Source organism: Notamacropus eugenii, chromosome X (genome assembly GCF_028372415.1).
Source record: "Notamacropus eugenii isolate mMacEug1 chromosome X, mMacEug1.pri_v2, whole genome shotgun sequence".
Classification (NCBI taxonomy): domain Eukaryota; kingdom Metazoa; phylum Chordata; class Mammalia; order Diprotodontia; family Macropodidae; genus Notamacropus; species Notamacropus eugenii.
In genome coordinates this window covers 30,323,610-30,343,732 of record NC_092879.1, presented here as the reverse complement: position 1 = coordinate 30,343,732, position 20,123 = coordinate 30,323,610, and the positions used below count along the sequence as shown (strand labels likewise).

General features: G+C 40.9%; 1 protein-coding gene across 1 annotated transcript in view; it reads right to left on the bottom strand.

The window, feature by feature from the left end:
* Positions 1-214: 214 nt before the first annotated feature.
* Positions 215-20,123, bottom strand: part of AMMECR1 (AMMECR nuclear protein 1) — a 151,077-nt gene continuing 131,168 nt past the window's right edge. Inside the window, exons 4-6 of the mRNA XM_072626426.1 lie at positions 8,549-8,639; positions 6,038-6,134; positions 215-4,514 (exon numbers count right to left, since the gene is read on the bottom strand). Coding sequence (XP_072482527.1) covers positions 4,400-4,514; positions 6,038-6,134; positions 8,549-8,639 — 303 coding nt within the window. The 3' untranslated portion in view covers positions 215-4,399. The remainder of the gene's footprint in view (positions 4,515-6,037; positions 6,135-8,548; positions 8,640-20,123) is intronic.

Here is a 20,123-nt window from a genome sequence, read left to right as displayed (position 1 = left end):
CCAGCCATGTACCTCTCTCAGCCACAGTTCAGTGGCAGAGATGCAACCACGTGTTAGCCGGATGTCTCATTTCCACCTGGATTCTTCAGCCCATTCAGCATATGTTGTCACATCTAGTAACATACCATATCTACCTTCTCAGCAGACCGAACATCCCCATGAGCATTCCCAAGACAAAGTAGAAAAGCAGAGAAATGGACTGGATGACCACCAATGGTGACTCATTTTTTATATTTTATTGGGTAAATGATTTAAAAGGTAATAACAATAGTGTTAAAACTACTACAATATCTTTCCACAGCCATCTCACAGACCCACGGATAACCTATATTTTTTGTCTTTTTTGCACATTTTAACCTTTTAAAAGCCATACTTATGTTAACATGCCCATTTCAACAGTTTCTTCACACTAAGAGCAATTAAATGTGGAAGGAAGGAGGATCTAGTTAAAATGGAAAGGGGATTAATTATTGTAATAATAATGTAATTCATAATCAAGTTACTAAGAAAGGAAAGCAGAGGCTACTCCAGGCAGCCCTCGCTCTGAAGGTCTCACCATTGCATTACCGAGAATTCATTATGCTGGTGACCGAGTCAAAGAAATATTTTTTTTCCTAACATACAAAACACAAAAATAACTTAGATAGAAACTAGATCCAAATATTTCAAAAAGAATCAGCTTTGATATACAAAAACAGTCATAGGTTGTTACAAAAGCGTTTTCTCAGTGCGTTCATGTACCAGCGCAGTTTAGCGGGTCCAGAGCAAAGTAAGAGGTTTTTTTTCTCTTTTGAAATAGCGATAAAAAACATGGAAAACACATCTTTGTATATAAAGAATCATTGCTGGTCTTGAGAATAATGTAATCAGAAACCCTTAAATCTGAGAGGCACACAATAGGTTTCTTTTTTTTTTTTAATGAAAGGAAAGTCACCAGTTTATTTAATTGGAGGATGTGCTCACACTCCTCAAATAAACTTAATTCAATTAACATCACTAGAAAAAATCAGTTAGAAACTGTACAAAAATAAAAAAGTTAACATGCTGAATCCTGCAAGGTTTTTGTAAGGACTGGAAGGCGGGCTGTGGGAGCAGCATTTGGGCATGGCTGGAGGTGTCTTTGGTTTGATCTAACACACGAGAGATGTAACCTATTCTGGATGACAGCTTCAAAAGCCTGCATATTTGAAGACAAGAAGAGACTACTATAACAAACTTCTGGTGTTCTGGGAAAAGAGGCTGGATGTGTTTCTGGGACAATCATGAGTGCTTTGGAGGGGGTCGGGTAGGGGAGGAAGACTTGGGGCCCCCTCCCAAGCTGCACTTGGCCTCATGGAGGGGGTCGGGGCAGACAGGGGAGGGGAGCAGCACACGCTGGTGCAGTCAGAAGGCCACTTGGAGGAGGACTAGAAAAGAGCTTTTCAGTTAAAGACTGAGACCTGGTCAGTCTGATTGAAGAACAAGGAAACCCTTCCAGATATGGAAGCCTTTTGAGAAATATCCAAGTAAAATTTTTTTTCCAAGGGGAAAAAACACTACACAGTTGCATTTCTGTACGTAAAAATGAAACTAATCTAATTAACATTTAAAAGGGGCCGTGTAAACTTTGTGCTACTTAAATGGAGTTCAAGTATTATTTCTGGGCTGTTTAAAGAGAATTAAAATGACCCCATGTCTGGGTGATCACAAGTGCAATACAAGTTTGTGTTTCCAAACAAATAAAACCTACCACTGGTTAGAACACAACTCAGTGAATCAAAATCTCTGAGTTTTAAAATACATGCTACATTTCTATGTGTCCAAAGTTAATTCAATATACAAAGTTCGTAAGATATTGGGAAAGGTGAACTGGGCCCAGCATTGATTTGGTTAAAGTACACCATACAGTCTGGATAACGACCTTTCTGCTAGAATCTTTAAGCCAAAAGCTACTAAGAGACAAAAATTCATTGTGCATTTTACTGTATCTAAAAGGAGAGAAATTATCCTTTTCCTCCAGGCCATGGAGTATTGCTGACCTCGTCCTTTGAAGCCGGCAGGATGGTTACATCATCAGTATATTATTATTACACTGGTAAGAAATTCTGTATAACATCTGCATATATGAAGGATTTTAAAAAATCTGATATGATTTTAGAGTCCGCATGACCAGTCACGTGACCTGTTCCAGGTTGATTAGCACCTTAAATACACACACATAGAATAGATCTTTTCTTAAAAAACTTCTAACAATAAGCTCATCCCAAAAGGAGGAGCAGGCTGTATTGAGATGATGGACAACATGGGTTTCACAACAATATTGGTCTTTTTTTTCTTTTTCTTTTTTTTCTTTTTTTTTTTCTTTTTTTGCAGCAGACATCATCATTCAGCTTGTGCTCAGTTTCCCTATAAGGGCATAAAAAAAGTTTCCACTGAAAGGCAATGCTGTTTTGAAATGCTTCCAAGTAGAAACAAGACGACACTACCAAAGTTGCTGCTAAAACCCAATAGCTAATGCTTGCCTGGCAAATCTCTAAGCTTAATAAGTCTATAGACTTGGCGACTGAGAGTCCCTTTCCGGCCCCCAGTTGGCTTCTGAATTAAGGCATCATAACTGAAATTACTATCTAGACAATGGATGCTGTGGATGAAGGAAAACTGATAACCTTCTGAGAACCACCATCAAGCCTCAAAGACACCAGAGGTGCTTGGCCACAGTGGTGAGCAGCAACAATTTTGCCAATTACCTTAGAAAATAGAGACATAATTCCCATTCTGGGCTAGTAGTATGCCACCGCTTAGAACAAATGGATGGCTTATAATGATTGGATATTCAATTCCATTTCCTATGTCTTTAGAATATATATTTTGTTTTATACCTATATTCATAATTTACATATTGGTTTCTTGCTTGAAAAACATTCATCTCTACTTAGTCTAAATGAAGAAAATTCTTTTGTTTCCTAGGGTTTGTCACTTTCCTGGCAATGTATTTACCTCCCAAAAGCATGAAGAGGTTTTCTTTATGTACATTAAGGGAAGACTGGCCTCCCCCCGTAATTGGGGGTCTTCTACACGTGCCTTAACTAAATTCCATTTCTGTTACTACAGCTTTAAAAATTAAAATCTTATCAACATAGTAATTATGTTCCTCTTCCGAGTGTGTAGTGCAGCAAGAGATTCAAGCTATTTCCTAGTAATTCTAAAACTCCAGCACCATCTCTGGAACAGAGAGAAGGAGCCAAAGCCATGGCATAACTAACTTGATAATCTTTACCATTTATCTCAGCTTTGCCCAATCATGATTTAATGCAACCTGAAACTAACACATTTAAGTGAAAAGACATCAGCAGAGTGTCACTTTTTGGCCATTTGCTTTAAAACCAACAAAAACCAAAAGGGACCTCAGAGTTTTTAAAAAATCTAAAAGTAAGGAAATTGTCTAGTACATGGATTCATCTAGAGAAACCATATAGTGCTACAAGTGATTTCTCGAAATTGCCTTTTCCTAATTGGCCCATCCTATGATTCCACTTTCCCAGTCAAAGGCACTAAAATCTATATCTGCTCTCTTCCTAAGATTCAATGCTCTTCAAAGTGATTCCTATAACATATTTGAAAGGTAGTTTTTTCTTATTTACAGATGATGGTTTTGTTTGTTAATTGACTCAGTGACACAATTAGGACATTTTTCCTATTTATAACTGGCACACAGGCATAAAAGATCTCTGCGACAAACCTTAATCGGGACTTCTGTTTTAGATATTAGCTCTCTGAAATTCATATACATTTTAACTATACGAAAAATATCACTCTGGGGGGGGGGGGAAGACTTATACAGACTAAGTCTTCATAAGAAAGTCAACCCTGAAGGCAGAATTCAGGGTAAAATGTAAATACCTGAATCTGATATGCATTGTTCCCTAGCCAAACAAATTCAGCTACTATAAGTATGTATGTATGTATGTATGTATGTATGTATGTGTGTGTGTGTATGAATATACAACACACATATATGAATATGTATATGTATATGTGTGTATATATATTATATATGTAAAAGAATCACAAAACTTTAAATGCTTCCTTCCATCCACAGTAAAAAACAAAAAAAAGCTTTGATATAATGAAGTAAAATTTGATATAATATTATAGAAAAAGAAAAAAAGATTATATATGCTGCAAAAAAAAGTCCATGACCTAAAAGAATAAAAATAATTATGGGATGAACTTAAGAAATGAATCTTTTTCCCACCCGTTACCATAATGAGTTTAACCAATTAAGGAGAAGTCTCACTATGGCAACGGAAACTATCATCATAAAATGGTACAGTAATAGAGATAGCTAGACCAAGAAGGGGGAGGGTCTCCTGGAAAGAGGTCTGCAGAGAGGTCCAGGGACTGGTCATGTGGCTCAGTGTCAGGAGTAATGGTTGTAAGGTGGCAGAGGGTGCCCAATGCCATTCTGGAAGTGATGATGCTGACGGTGGGCAACATACTCCGAGTAGCTCATGGTCATCTTCTCACTGCGGTACCTGGAGGAAAAAGAGTGAAAAGATTTACCCAAAGAAGCATCTGATACACAGCTCTAGAAACACAGGACCAGAAGGACTAGTGGTGACTGCTCAGTTAGCCTCAATTTTACACATAGGTAAATAGAGATAGAGTTAGAGAACGGGTGGGACTTGACACCAGAAGGTCATACAGTTGGTCTGTACTGAGATGAACTTAAACTACCGATCAACCTCATGTTCTTTCTACTCTCTCACTCTCCCAAATTGTCCTTTATTGCAAGATCAACCAATCAATCTTTATTAAGTACCCACTATGTATCCTCAGGTATTGTGCTAACCTCTAGGAATAAAAATGGAAGTAATAGGCCATCCCTGCCCTCAAGAAGCTCATGAAAAAGGTGCAGTGAATTCTCTTCCCAAACTTTTTCGTGTTTTACTTTTTTTCCTCCTCGAGTGTGGGTGTTTGCGTGAACTCTCTCTACTGCTAAAGAAAGACAATTCCTCTATATCTTCTACTGAGTTGCCTAGGGGCAACTGAGAGGCGATGTGACTTTCTCACAATCACACGATTTATCTTTTTCAGAAGTGGGTCTTCGTGACTCTGAGGTCAGTTGCCTTTTAAAAGAAACATCTTAAAGACGTATTATATAAAGAAGTATAATATTTAATATTAAAATCGATTATTTCTAACAACATTTTGTTTTGGGCTATTTAGAACTCTGGATTCAGGGGTTTTTTTGTTTTTTTTTTATTTCTTTTGGAAAAACAGAGCAGAATGGATAATTTACTTCAAAATTCCTCGCCTTGGCTGGATCTGACCTAACTTAAAGGAAATGGCTTTGAGTGGTATTAAAACTGATTTTTGAAGGAATTCATACCCATGACTAAAAAACTAAACTTAAAAAACCTGACTATATCTTACATCTGCACAGGGAGAAGACAACACTCCAACTGGTGCTCCCTCTCATATTAACAGTGACTGAACTCACAGCTGTTCTTCTCTCTTGACTTCTGTTGACTTTTGATGGGAACAACATATCTCTGTGACCTTCCTGGGAACTCAATTGCAGTAGAAAAGAGCATAAACTCCTCAAGGGCAGGGATTACATATTTATTTATCCTAGAGGTATATGCCTAGCCCACAGTGAGATAAGGTAGGAGAAGAAAAAGTAGAAAACAAATGGAAGAATACAATTTTTTCCCTTAACAAGTGTCAGCCTCAATGAAAGCATATGGGCCTGCTTGCCTTGACCAACAGTTCAAAGACAGGGAGAACAAGGAACTGGCGATCTTTCCTCAAAGATCAGGGCTTCCTGCTGCTTTCCTGACTCTTCCCAGGTTCCTTCCCATTCCTGAGATGTTCTAGAGCATCACCCTCCCTCTGAGTGGCTTTCTACAAATCCTTCTGCTTTTTGACCTCCCTAACTCTGTCTTCTGCCCTGCAGTAAAAGTAAGAAGACCAGGGTGTCCTGGGTCTGGTGGGCTGCCCCAAGCCTCAGATCTCAAGCCCTGAACCCCAGAGTTCAAGGCCCTTAGGCAGGTACCTGGTCAGTTTGATGCTTTTCCTGAATTCATTTGTAATTGTAGCTTTGTAGCCTCCTTTTCTCAATAAGGAATCTATGGTCTGAATGTGGTCCCATCCTGTTGAAATGAACCAGATAATGAGTCAAATACATGTACAAATACTCCTTTCAACCACCTCATACCTAAAGAAATGCCCAAGAGCTACAGGGGATGTCATCCTGAAGAAATGAAAGTGCCCCCACACTCCTTAACCTCAGCTCATCACAGACCAATCACAGTTGTCATGACAGATGCCAGTCTCACATGAAAAGGCAGAACTGGGCACACAAGAGTCTATGGTAAACTCAGAGTAGTTTCCTCTCCTCCCTCCTTATTTAGAAATGGGGTAGGAAGGGGAGAATCTTGTATACAAAAAAGTTAATTTAGCAACACCTAGACTCATGGAGGGTCAAAGACAGATTATGCAAAAGTGGGGAGTCTTTTTATTGGTCCCAAAGAGTGTTATATTGGTCCAAATTTAGACTGCATCCTAAAAAGGATCTCTTTGAAAGGTAAAACAAATGTATAGCACTTTCTCTTTTACACTGAAAAACAATGATCTAAGAACACTGTATTTTTAAAAATTGATCAAATTTGGGAAAAATCTGTGCTTTTCCTAAACTACATAAGATCATGGCATACTCAAATCTAAGGCACAATGGTCAGTAAAAGAAAGCTGAGCCAGGAAAACAGGGTAATTCAGAGCAGTAAATAAACACGAGAAGTGAGACTTTTGGTATGGGAGGATGACATCCAACTAGGAAAGTTGGCTTATTCTCTTTCAGCAGCTCACTCTCCCCATTCCTAACTTACTGCAGGGCAAGGTAGCCCCACACTCAACTGTGAGGCTGAGCACTCCTCACACAATCTAGGGGATGAGGCAGTCCTTGCCCTAACTTCTCCACTCCTGATACTGAACTTCACGATTTCATCTCAGCAGTTGCTCTAAGGTCTAGAAGGAGGAAATAGAGCCCAAGCCATGGTAGGTCAGAAGAGTTCCCCTTCTTTGTCCCCAGCTATTCTGGCCTCCGAGGCATGGGAAGGCTCACAGGCCTTTGTAGTGTGATCCACTTCCCTAAGCACTGTGGAGCAGGGATGCCCACAGGCTGTAGCAAGGGGACAGGATGTGGTGAGGAGCATGCAAAAGACGGAGGAGCCTCTCGGTCATTGTAACAACAACCACAAGGGCATCTGGCTCAGCCCTGGGCTCTTCTAGTATCTGTGAGGGCCCTTGGCAAAGCTGCAGCTAGTGCTTGTGGGGGGAGCAGTGAGAATTAAATTGGGTCTTCACACTTGGGTTTAGTGCAAGCTAGATGGGGGGAAAATACAGGCTATAACTCAAACCAAATAGCTAAGGGTTTTTTTGTGGCCTTTCTCCTAGTTCTTATATTTGACTTGTAAAGTTGGAGGCTCATCTGAGCTGTCTCTCTTAACAAACTCCCCAGTGTATGCTGAGGGCTGCTCTCCAGTAACAAAAACTGTGCATGCTGGGAAGCACCTGGAACAGTCACTCTTATAGCTAGCTGTTTTTAAGGTTTTCTGGCTTAATGTTCTCAATGTTTTCTTTACAAAACGAAGAAGGGAAAAGCATTTTATTTGGTGATCAAAAAAAAAAGTCTTAATAACTTTAGTAAATTTTCTTAACTTGCAAAACCCCAACAGCCAAAGTAAATGTGGCCAGTATAGAACCAGAATTTAGGAATTATGTTTGTGAAAGAGAAATGTTAGCAAGCTAACAAGCTTAGGTAGCTGCTTTACAGAAGTTAGAATTATATAGTGCAATACTTCTTCACAAAGGCCTGCACAAACTTTTTGTTGATAAAGAGCAACTAATCAAGGGTATAAAACATTCTTCCTCTTGCTTCTATACTCCTATGCAAACTGTCTACATATTCTCAATGACCTGAAATAATGGAAAGTCAATATTCTTAATAGAGTTAGAATCAGAAAGGCAACATTTTGGTATTATGGTTTGCTCCAAATAAATTAATTTGGATGTTTCAGGAACCATCTGGTGGAACGGTGTATGTGTGTATGTGTGTGTGTGTGTGTGTTTTTATATAAATATATATATATTGATTTATAGATGTATACATACACACATACACAGACACAAAAAATATACATCCAAAGTCTTTTTTAATCACTCAAAGTTTTGCACGTAAAAAAACAACCCAAATCCCAAAGAAAATGGAATTTCCATGATCAGCAACTTCTCCCAAAATAGTAGGTTTCATAATGCAAGTTTAATTATTTTTTACATTTTTCATTAAGGGTTTCTTAGCATACCGATACAACTTTTGTGTCATGTAGTGCAATTCACTTATTTAATATAAAAAAATGAAGTGGCATTAAGAGATAAGAGCCATTCCTTATAATTTCATATCAATTCATCATCAGACATCAGTGCAAGGTCAAATATTGCATTTTATATTTATATATCTCTTTAAATTCTTCACTAGATCATATGAAATAAAGTATGCGACAATAACCTTGCTCCTTTGCGACCTCTGGTAGGTAGGTGGCCGTGCGTTTTGATCCTTTTTCGTTGATGAACTCTATTCTAATGCCATGTACACCCACCTGAAAGAAATGGGCAGTTTCATTAACACATTCTTTTTCAAATAAATAAATAGCAAAGTTAAATAGCAGGAGTCTACAGTGTGCACTCTTGCCTTCTTTCAGGAGTCGCTTTTCCTTTAGTCCTCTCTCCAGAGCTTGGGATTTCTTTCTGGGAGAGCCAGAATGATGGGTTTGGGAACTGAAAATGTCATTCACCTAGGGTCCAGTGTGTGGTGCATCTACCCCAAACCTTTCTATAAACACATACCATATAAGAGAAGCTTCTTAAACTCAACAAAGGGAAATGAGCAAGCTTCTGTTTATATAAAACAACTGGCACTGGTGTGAGTAACGTCTCACTAACAATCAATGCACATGAAAGCATTTATTAAGGGCTTACTGGGTGCCAAGCACTGTCTTATACACATGGAACTTGGGGCCCAAAACAAATATCACTCTTTTGGGCTCAGTTTTACCTTTTACAAAATTTAGAGAACATAAGATGCTAAGGTCTCTACAGATGTTGGTAGAGGGGATCCTTCAGTTTCTTTGGAGGACCTGTCTAACAATGTTTCAGACAGCATTATTTCACCCACTGAGAGGACTCCCAAGAGCCTACTAATCAAAAACAGTTCTTTATTCCTGCCCTCCCAGAGTGAAGTCCTCCAGATTCACAATCCCCCTGAAAAGAAACAGACTTGGGGTTACTAGAAAGTCAATCCCTCACCTCTTAGTAAACTTTTCAACTCCCTAAGGGAGCTCTACAGAACTCCAATTGAACAGTTCCATCTAGAAGGTCTGGGTCTCCCTGGAAGGAATCTGCCCTTTAGGGCTACTAGTGAGGCAATGCCCTTCCCACTGGATCTGCGGTCTGAGCAACACTGTGCCTCAGTCCCTTACTGGCCCCCTTTCAGTTCTCTCTGGAATGAGGCTGGGTTCCCCAACTCTTGACATTTCTAAGAAGGCTATGGGTCAGGAAATCTTGCCATTGCACTTCTGCCCCTGCTGCTTCCACCTCTCAGGCTCTCTCCCCCATGTATTCTTCTCTTCATGGCTGCCATCTCCAGGGCTAGTAGGTTCTGCTAATGCTTCCCCATGGCTGGGTCCAAGGGACTTGACATTACATTACTGACCCCAGTTACTGCCATCTCCAGAGTGGAGGCATGTGCGTGTGTGTGTGTGTGTGTGTGTGTACGTGAGTATATGTGTGCATAGTTTGTGTGAGCATGTGTGTGTATACTGTGTGAGAGTATGTGTATGTGAGTGTGTGAATGTTGTATGTATGTGAGTATATATGTATACGAGTGTGTGTGTGTGTGTGTGTGTGTGTGTGTGTGTGTGTGTACACATACTCTCAAGGAAGAAAGTTGGCTTTACTGTCTCTGGTTTGACTCAACTCTTTTATCTGACTGACTTTCATCTTTCCCCTTTAATAGGCCTGTGAAGCTCAAATATACAAATCACCCCTACCTCCATTGCCAGAACTATGGAGGAGATAAAAAATCAAAATCCCAAACCAAGGGCTTATCTTTTAACTCCATTAAGTTGCAAATAAATAATTCTGGTCACCCACATGTAAAGCAAATGAATCTAGGGCTTTCTCCCCAGTTCAAATCTTACATGAAATACTACATTCCTGAATATCCATGCTTCAAAATTCTTCAATTCTATCCATCACGTGCTTTTTATGACTTAGCAGACATTTCAAAATCTTTTTTAGGGTGTGCACAAAAACCTCCCTAATAATTTTAGATAATTATCTGAGGAGGTTGAGTGCCTCGCCTAGGGTGGCACAGCCAGTATGCACCAGTGACTGGACTTGAACCTGGGTCTTCTTGACTCCCAGGTCAGCTCTCTCTCTACCATGTCACATTCTCTCCTATGAATCATCTTTGAGAACTGCATCGCCCTGTACTCAACATGGGGAGAAGCCTCTCCAGATGTGGTCAACCCATAAGCAGTCTGACATTGGGCCTATACTTAAAGCCTTCCCATCTTGATAGGGCCCATCAGAGCATGACAGACCTTTCAAGAACTCAGAGTTGTTTCCATACCAAGATGAGGTATCAGTGGACGGCAATAAAAAACAAAAAGGAGATTTCATAGGCCATTAATAATGTTATAAGCTACTGAACATTTTGTATTTATAAACAATGAGGAACTTCTGAAGACCTACTAACAAATATTTTGAAGTACTGTGAAAGCACAAATAAACAACCAACAGCTGCCCTCCTCCAAACACCCAACTGTTTTCCCCCATCCATCCACCCAACTCGGGGCTCTCCAGTTGGCTAAAAGGCTACATGGGAGTGCATCAGAATGAACACTAACAATTAGAATTCTTTTCAAAATATGGTAACAGTAACACAGACCTTTACTTTTTGCATCAATAAAGACCTGAAAACTGGGAGGAGATGGAGAAAGGTGAGAGAATGAAAAAAACTTCACGTAGAAATTCCATTTTTTTAGAAGCAAAACAAAGAAGTCCTCAGAAAACCCATTTATTTTTCCTAGGCCTTTAGATATGGTTCCTTCCAACTTGATAATTCAGTAAGATGATCTATATCCATTTGGACCTCGCAGATCTATGATTTTTATTTAAGATTTTTCTTTTTTCACTTTAGGACTCTGCTTATTTAGAGTTTCCACATTCCTGACACTATTCCTTCAGGATTTTCCCGTTTTCTTATTCATCTTCTATTATCTGCCATCACATTTATCTTATTGAATACAAGCTCCTTAAAACTGAAATTGGCTAAGTAGGTGGCAGAGGGGCCACTAGGTGGCGCTGCACTGGATAGAGCACTAGGCCTACAGTCAGGAAGACTCATCTTCATAAGTTCAAATCTGGCCTCAGACACTTATTAAGCTGTGTGGCCCTGGGCAAGTCATTTCACCCTATTTGCCTCAGTTTCCTCACCTGTAAAAATGAGTTGGAGAAGAAAATGGCAAAACCACTTCAGTATTTCTGTGACCAGTGGGGCCACAGAGAGTCAGACACAACTGAAAAACAACTAAACAACAACAACAACAACAACAACAACAAAATAGGTGGCAGAGTAGATACAGTCTTAAGGCCTGGGGTTAGAATGACTTGAAATCCAATCCAGCTTCGGACACTTACTAGCTGTGTGGCCCTGGGCAAACCACTTCTCCTGCCCAGGCCTTAGTTTCCCTCCCTGTAAAATGAAGGAGTTAGATTTGATGGCTTCCTAAGGGCCCTTGCAGCTCAAGATCTTGGACCCTGTGATGAGCTTTGTGTATGTCCACATCAGTCTCTGTAGACACCTCCCCCTTTACCTTCTTGGTAGAATTATTTCTTTTCATGTCTTCAGAAGTTCATTATTGAGGGTTTCCAGTGCCTTCTGAGATGACTTCCCCTGAAGAATTTCAGACCAAGAGATCCTACTAATTATTTCTCTGAACCTTCTGAAATTTGCTCTCCTAAAATTAAAGGAGTCCTGTGCCTGGCTTTCTTTTCCTTCTCTATATCAAATGCTAAAATGCAGTGGTTACCTCCTCTTCCCTCAACAAGGTTCTCATCATTTTTACCCCAGAAACCAGTGCCTCATTGTTGGCAAGAATGAATGTCCAGAAAAGCAGTTCCTCACTTTGATTCTTTCACCATTTGAAGAACAAAATAATCTTTAGTTGTGTCAACAGATGTCCAGATAATTAGACTGCTCCAGTAGGTATCTCGTAGATGTTGTCTAGATGTCTCCTAATACTGAGCTATTGCATCTCTCTGATGTGCATGTAATCTGCTTCCCAAGGTCTTCACCTGTTTTCTCTTTCTGTTCTGGTAGTCTATAATACACAATATGATGACAACTATGTCACTATTTCCACTTGCACTGCTCTTCAACCAAATTCTCTCCACCTGACACTTCTTTGACCCAACCCTAATTCCCGGCTTTCCTCACACATCTTCCTAAGATACATGTATTACTTTTAAATCTATATTATCCTGATTTATTCAACAGGTCTGCAAACTTAGAACATCACACAAACCACCCTGACCCACAGTAATAAACTTTAATGTTGTTATTGTTTAGTCATTTCAGTCATGTCCAATTCTTCATGACCCCATTTGGAGTCTTCTTGGCAAAACTTCTGGAGTAGTTTGCCATTCCCTTCTCCAGTCCATTTTACAGATGAGGAAAGGGAGGCAAATAGGGTTAAGTGACTTGTCCAGGGTCACATAGCTAAGTGACTTGTCCAGGGTCACATAGCTAAGTAAGCGTCTGAGGCCATATTTGAACTCATGAAGATGAATCTTCCTGACTTTAGGTCCAACACTCTACCCAATGCACTGCCACCTAGCTGCCTCTGAAGTCTTAATGGAATCCATCTATTAAAATTCACTTTTGCACAACTGAATAACATTCCAATTTCAAGAGCAGGTCAGACAAGAAAGCTGGGATAAGCAGACTTCCTGGCAACGAAGCTCTTCAGTGACTTTGAAAAGACAATTTCTCTTGCATGCAGCTACAAAGAAAGGTTTCCTCAATCTCTTTTTAATGTTTAAATTATCTGAATGGTTACCAAAGTTATATTTTTCCAGTACAAAGATAGTTCTCTCCTTCAAATATCATAGTTCCTCGGGCCTGCAGTCTTGATTCCTCACTCTCACTCCCCAAGCATATCCAATCCATTTCTCCCTTCACATTTCCAGCATGTCTTACACAACCACAACACGATCCAAGTTCATGACCTTTAACCTCATATCTGGATTGCTCTCATGCTTCATGGCTTTCCCCACTCCCACCCACCATTGTCCACTCAGTTGCCAAGGTCTGACCATGCCACCCTCCTGCTCAAGGAGCTCTCATGGCTCCCTAGTACCAACCTCTAGAACCAGTTCTAAATCTTTGAGCTTTTAAAGCCTTTTATATCTTGGCCCCTTCTTTCCTTTCTCATCTTCCACCTTCCTTCCCTCCAAGAGTACTCTGCTCCAGCTACTTGTCTTATGTGCAGTTTCTCTAAGTGCAAAATGAGGAAGCTGGACTTTGTGTTCTCTGAGGCCCCTCCCAGCTCTAGGTCTGATCCCATGTGACCTTGGACAAGTCCCTTCCCCTTCCTGAGCCTCACTTTCCTCTCTGTAAAAATGAAGAGGTTGGACAAGTTGATCCACTGCAGCTCTAGGTCTTGAAATCTATTTCATTCTGCATTTGTTCCAATGAGTCTGTCTATACTTCTCTGAATTCCTCAGAAATCCTTCTACAGCCTTCTTGGCAAATGGTCATCCAGTCTTTACTTTAAGGATACATGCCCTCCCCAGGAAGCTGATTCCACTGTGGTCCAAGTCTGGCTGTTAGGAATCCTCATCCTCTCCCCAGGCCCATCCATACCTGCCTCTGTGCAGCCAGGACTCTCGTTTTTTGTTCTATCCTAGATCCAAGAAGAACAAGTCTAATCCCTCTGCCATGTGACAGCTATTCAAGTGTTTGAACACAACTCTCAGGATTCCCTCATATCTTCTCTTTTCCAGTTACCTAAATAGACAAATCCTTTAACCAATCATACCTCTGGCCTGACCTTGGGGCCATAAATCATCCTGGTCACCCCTCTCTGGACATTTACTGATGTCCATCTCAAACTGCTGAGCTCCAAATTGAACACAATATCCCACATGTGGTCTGCCCAGGGCAGAGTGTTGAGGGCTTTTCAACTCTCTCATTCCAAATGCTTTCATTCCTGTTCCATCCTCTCCCCTCAGTGTACCCCAAGAGAACATTCATTTTCTTTTCCACATAAACTACTAGTCATGCTTCCCCACACTTGTAAAGTTGATTTTTAATCTAAATATAGATGTTATATTTATCTTTATAAAATTTTATCTTATTAGATTTGACCTAGCCATTCAGGTCACTGATAAAAAATGTCAACAGTATAGGAATAATGATAGAACCCTGGAGTATTCTACTAGAGATCTCCCTCTCCAAGTTGACTCCTTCTACCTCACTTCTCTATCCCTTTATGATCATCCCTATGTCCCACCTTAGTGCCACTCTTCCATATCCTCCTCTGCTCTCCACTTCCATTCCATCCCATCCTCTGGAACTTCCACTTTACTGTTAAGACCCTGCCCCTCCCCCACCCCACCTCCCACCTTTATTCTGCATCATGTTGCTCTGTGCTCTTTTCATCTCATGCAAATGGTAACCTGGTTCTCTCCAGAAGGCCTTCCAGTATGGGAGGGACCGTGCTTTTTCTCATGCCCTTCTGAAATGCTGGGCTAGAAAGAGGAGTAAGCCTCCTCCTTGATCCTCACCCTCACTTCTGGATTGTCCCACTACCACCATCCCCTGGTAGCCTCCTTTGGAGGTTCATTCCATCCATCTTTATCACTTGGTATAATCCTTGTGCCAGTAATCAATTGGCTTGCTGGTAATTTTCTCACCTTTCTCAAGCTGCTCTGGACCTGGCTCAGCATCTTCCTGCTTCCCTCAAATTTGGGACTTTATGTTCACCTCCATGTTTCCTTGCAGTTCAACAATCCTCTAAATCTCCCAGGGTTTCCATCATTGCTCTACCCCAGGCACACGTAATGACAGCTACTCTCGATTACTCATCATAATTCTACCTCCATGATCCAGAATTCTTCCTGAACCTGTTCTGATCCTCACCATGTCCTCTGGCCCTTTGGTTCCTCCCAGTCCATCACTCTTTCTCTGCTCTCACTTCTGTAAGTCTTGACCCTCTGGTTGACCAATTCCACTATGCACTATCCTTTATCATGGAGTCCCTTGCATAACCCTAACCTTTGTCCTATTGCCAGTCACACTTTGATAAACCACAACACTAAGTCTCCTGTTCATTCTCTGCCCCCTTGAGAAGTTTTTGCTCCAATTCATAAGCAGAACACATCTGGAGAAAGTTGTGCAACTGTGTCAACTGGGTTCACCACAAAGGTATGTTGCCCGATCTCAACTGGGCCCTCATTGCTGCACAGTGGCCCTTTTATTCTTTCCTAACTGACTCTCTTGACCTCACTCTTCACAGTAACTATTTCAAACTTCTGATTCCACCCCTTTCCCTCCTACCGCCCCACCAGCAGAAGACTGAGCTTCCTTCTTCACTGAGCAAACAGAAGCCATTCATAAAATGCTGTCTCTTTTCCTCTAGTCCACCTCTCCAAACCTCTCCTCATCTCTACCCTCCCCTCCCACATATATTCTCTCCTCTTCTGCTCCTGTCTCTGAGGAAAAGCTGGTTCTTCTTCATGCCAAGGTCAGCCTCTTCACTTCTATTCTTTCTTCCCTTCCTCTCATTTTCTCCAGATTACCTCCTTTCCCTCACCCTTGCTCTCTCCTTATCCACTGACCCAAAAAATGTCCAGGCCACCCCCTCCTGCTGCTGCTGTCCTCTCTCTCTTAGCCAGGAAGAATCATCTAAATTTGGTGTCTTCCCAGTCTCTGCATTCAGGCCTCCACTGCCAACACACTACTGAAACTGCTCATTCCTCATGTTAGCTGCATGGCCTTACCTGCCATCTCTAATGCCCATTTCTCAGCACTCATTCCAATTCAGACCCATCAGGGAGGCAGCCCTGGCTCTAAGGTCAAAGGAGCTGGGTTCTGATCCTACCTCTGATGTTCATTTACTAGATGAGTGACCTTTGAAAAGTCCCTTTCTTTTGCCTCAGTTTCCTTCTCTGTCAAATGTCATGTACAACTCATTTCCTTCAAAGCACAATTCAGATGTCACCTCCTACATGGAAACTCCCCGACTCTTGATATCAGTGCTCTCCTCACCTTGAAATTCCTTTGTGTGATTCTATGTAAACACACAGTATCCTCCTTGTATAGCATAAACACTTTGTCTTTCTTAGAATAGCACCTTGGGCAGAGTAGGGGAGAAATCAGTGATGGTAGGGAGGTAGATGCAAAAAATGTAGATAATTCTAGGTACATGGCAATGAAAGTCAGGAGAGATAGAGAATGAAAACTTGAGGGGATGGCAAGGTCAAATAAAGAAGATATTTGGTGGGAGGGAGAGAGAGGCAGGAAGAGAGAAAAAGAAGGGACAAGGGAGAGAAAGGAAAGAGATGCTAAAGGTGAGGGAAAAAGAGAACTGATTGAAGGTGAAGAGGGAAAGAGATCAGAGATGTATAACTGAAGATACAAGCTTCCAGAGGATACAGGAAGATAGGACCAAGGGCCCAAGAAGGCACACTCTCTTTAGCAAGAAGAGTCTGCTATAGTTTTCTAGTTTCCTTGGCTCCAAATGTTTGTGTTACTCCCTTGCTGAAGAAGCTTCAATGGCTCCTTTTTGTTCCTTCCCTGCTTGGCACTTAAAGCACTTTATCATCTGGCACCAATCTATCTTTTCAGCGTAATTTTTTATTTCTCCCTCTCCAATCTCTGTGCCTCAAATGTTGTCCCTTGCCTCACACATATTTCTTGGAATCCCTAGCTCCATTCAAATTAAATTCAATCCAAATAAACCTCGTAGATGAGGCCCTTCCTCACTGCCCCTACCCCATGCCAGTTTTTCCTCTTCCTGGAAATTAACGTCATATTTACTAGGTAAATATTTTACATTTATTTGCATTCACGTGCTTTCTCCCCAACCAAAGGTAAGCTCCTTGAGGGTAGGGTCTGTTTTCACTTTGGTGTCAGGCATAATAACAGGTTCTTGATTGTTGAACTGAAAATTAATTCTTCCTCAGAGACTCAGTAAAGGAGGTGCTTTGAGATGTGGACAGGGAGCTGGAGAACTCCAGAAAGATGACCTAAATAGTCTCAGTAAAGGAGGAGGTGAGGTCTTTTATTAGGACAGGAGCAGTCTTCAACCTTGGGATACAAAGTGGAAATAACACAACTTTGTCAGTTGTGTTAGGAACACAGGAATAGGAAAGGAGAAGGACAGCAGGGTTATCTCAAGATTGAAGATTTCTAGGGCACAGGACAAAGAAGCACAGGATTCACCTGAATAGCAGAGAAGAATGAAAGACTAGGGCTGAGGATTGAGTCAGAGAGTCTAATTTGGGGCTTGGAGATAATGGAGGTGGTAGAGTTATGGTATCAATGAGTTCTAAGATGGTGAGAGAGGGTGATGATGAAGGCTATGGGAATTGAGGAGAGAGAGAACTTGAGAGGCCCTAGTGTTCATCACTATGTATCACTAGGACATCACTATATATCTAGAGACAGAGAGGAAGACTATGAATCAAGCCAGAGACTTTTTTCATTTTTGTCTTTCTATTCCCAGGATTCATTTTTTTTTAATCTCTAGAGTTTTCCATTAATTCCAGCAGCTTCTTGGCTTGTCCTTCATAATCTGTGTTGACTACAACCTTACATATAGTGTTGTTGTTCAGCCATTTTTCAGTCATGTCTGACTCTTCATGATCCCATTTGGAGTTTTCTTGGCAAAGATATTGGAGTGGTTTGCCATTTCCTTCTGCAACTCGTTTGACAGATTAAGAAACTGAGGCAAACAGGGTGAAGTAAACTGGCTAATAAGTGTCTGACGCTGCATTTGAACTCAGGAAGTTGAGTCTTCCTGATTCCAGGCCCAGTGCTCTATCCACTGTAGCACCACCTAGCTGCTCCATAGACATAGTGGGACTTAATAACTACTCCTTGGTTTGAACTAAAAAGGAAAGAGAATGACCTGGAAGAGAAGCAACACAATGGGAAGAAAATTTAGAGGAAGGAACAAGAAAACAGACTACAAATAGTCAAGGCTATTTGTGGTTAAAGTTAAACTGCATTCATTTTCTTTTGTAAAAAATAAATGTATTATTTACTTATTTTTAACATCCATTTTTTTAAAATGTTGAGTTCTGAATTCCCTCCCTTTTCCCACTACTCCCCCACTCATTGGGAAGGCAAAGCAATATGATATCAATTATACATGTGAAATCAAAAACTGCATTAATTTTCCAGATTCTTTTCATTAGCTTTTCAAAGGTTACTTGCTTACTATGACTTGACTGCTCTCCAAGGCTTCTCTTACACTAACCGGTTCACTCCACATCTATTCTTTCCAGGTCACCTGGAAAGCACGATACCTTTCTTTCCCCCCAAGTCCCAGAGTGCTTGGGGAAAGTGCTCACACTCAAGTATTTTAAGGAGAGGGTCATGACAAATACTGAATTCTGGAGTTGAGAGTTAAGCCTTTGCTACAAATCTCCAGCTCCATAGAGAAAATGCCATGAAAAACTCTGTGCTACGCTTCTCCAGGAAAGCTCCTAGACTCTCTACTGGCAACACAAAAAGGGAATTTGCATTTAGAAGAAAAAGAAAATCTGGGTCTGCATTATAACTGGAGAAAAAAGGTGGGGGAGATTAGGAACCATCCTATAGAGCCAAGGCAACCACGTATATATGAAAGGGAATCTTTTCAGTACTCTCTTAAGAGCCAGAAAAAAGAGCAAATTTTGAACTTCAAAGAGCATACGGAAATATTAATATATGGGAGATAATGGCAGTCAAATTATTTACCTCATCTGTTTATTTTTGTGAATGTTGCTATAAAGAGCACAACTCACTAAGGCAGAAAAGGACTTATTGAGAGCTCTTTTCCAGGGCAATGCTGCTCCTTTGATACCCAACAGGATTCTGGAGCTACAAGTTCTGTCATTTGGATGCTTCAAGGTTCATCTTAGTTAATACTAGGCCTGGTGCTCAAGCCCTTGAACTCAGGGATGGGTTTGTTAGTAGCCCATATCCGTCATGTTAACCAGGCCCAGAGCTGATTTCATTCAGATGCCTCCTGGTGAAAAGCACCACTGTCTTGAGGGCTGCAGAGTATATTGCAGGGGTTAGATGCCAGTATCAAGTGGGGGAGATATACCCCAGACCTTTGGTTCAGCCAGATATCATTCACAAATGTAACTATGGATCCAGCATTCTTGCAAGCTGTATCTTTAAATGACCTTGTCCCTAAATTACAGAAATAAAAGCTTTCTGTGTCTCCATTACTTCTATCAGCACACTTCTGTATTTGGTGACATACTGACTGCACAAATTCACCTACAAAGTGGACAACTGTTTATTGCCATCCCACTGAAAACAAGAGCCCTAGAATGGTCCATCGAGTCATGTCCCACACATCTTCTTTCTGGTCTTGCATAATTTCAGGCTCTTCAAAGGAAAATGGATGCCAACAATTTTCATGGTCAAGGTTATAGTCAAGGCATTATTTTCTAGGGTTCCAATGTACTTCTTTTCCAAAACAGCAAGTTTGGTCAGTCTTTGTTTAAAAAAAAAAGAAGCAAATATTTTCCAGATGTTCTTCTTTACATCACTGTCATGTACCACTGACATTCCACCAGCTCTCCTTTGTAACAAATAAGCAAAGTTAAACAAATCTCCCCATCAGCCATATCTGCAAGTAAATGCCTCGTTCTGCACCTCGCCTACCACTTCTTTGCCAGGAAGTGGGAGACATACTTCACCATCAGTCTTCTGATGTGTTTGTCTGTCTGTCTGCTAGCCATCTATAACTATAACAATGTTGCCAACTGAAAAATGTGGAGCTGTGGTTCAACCA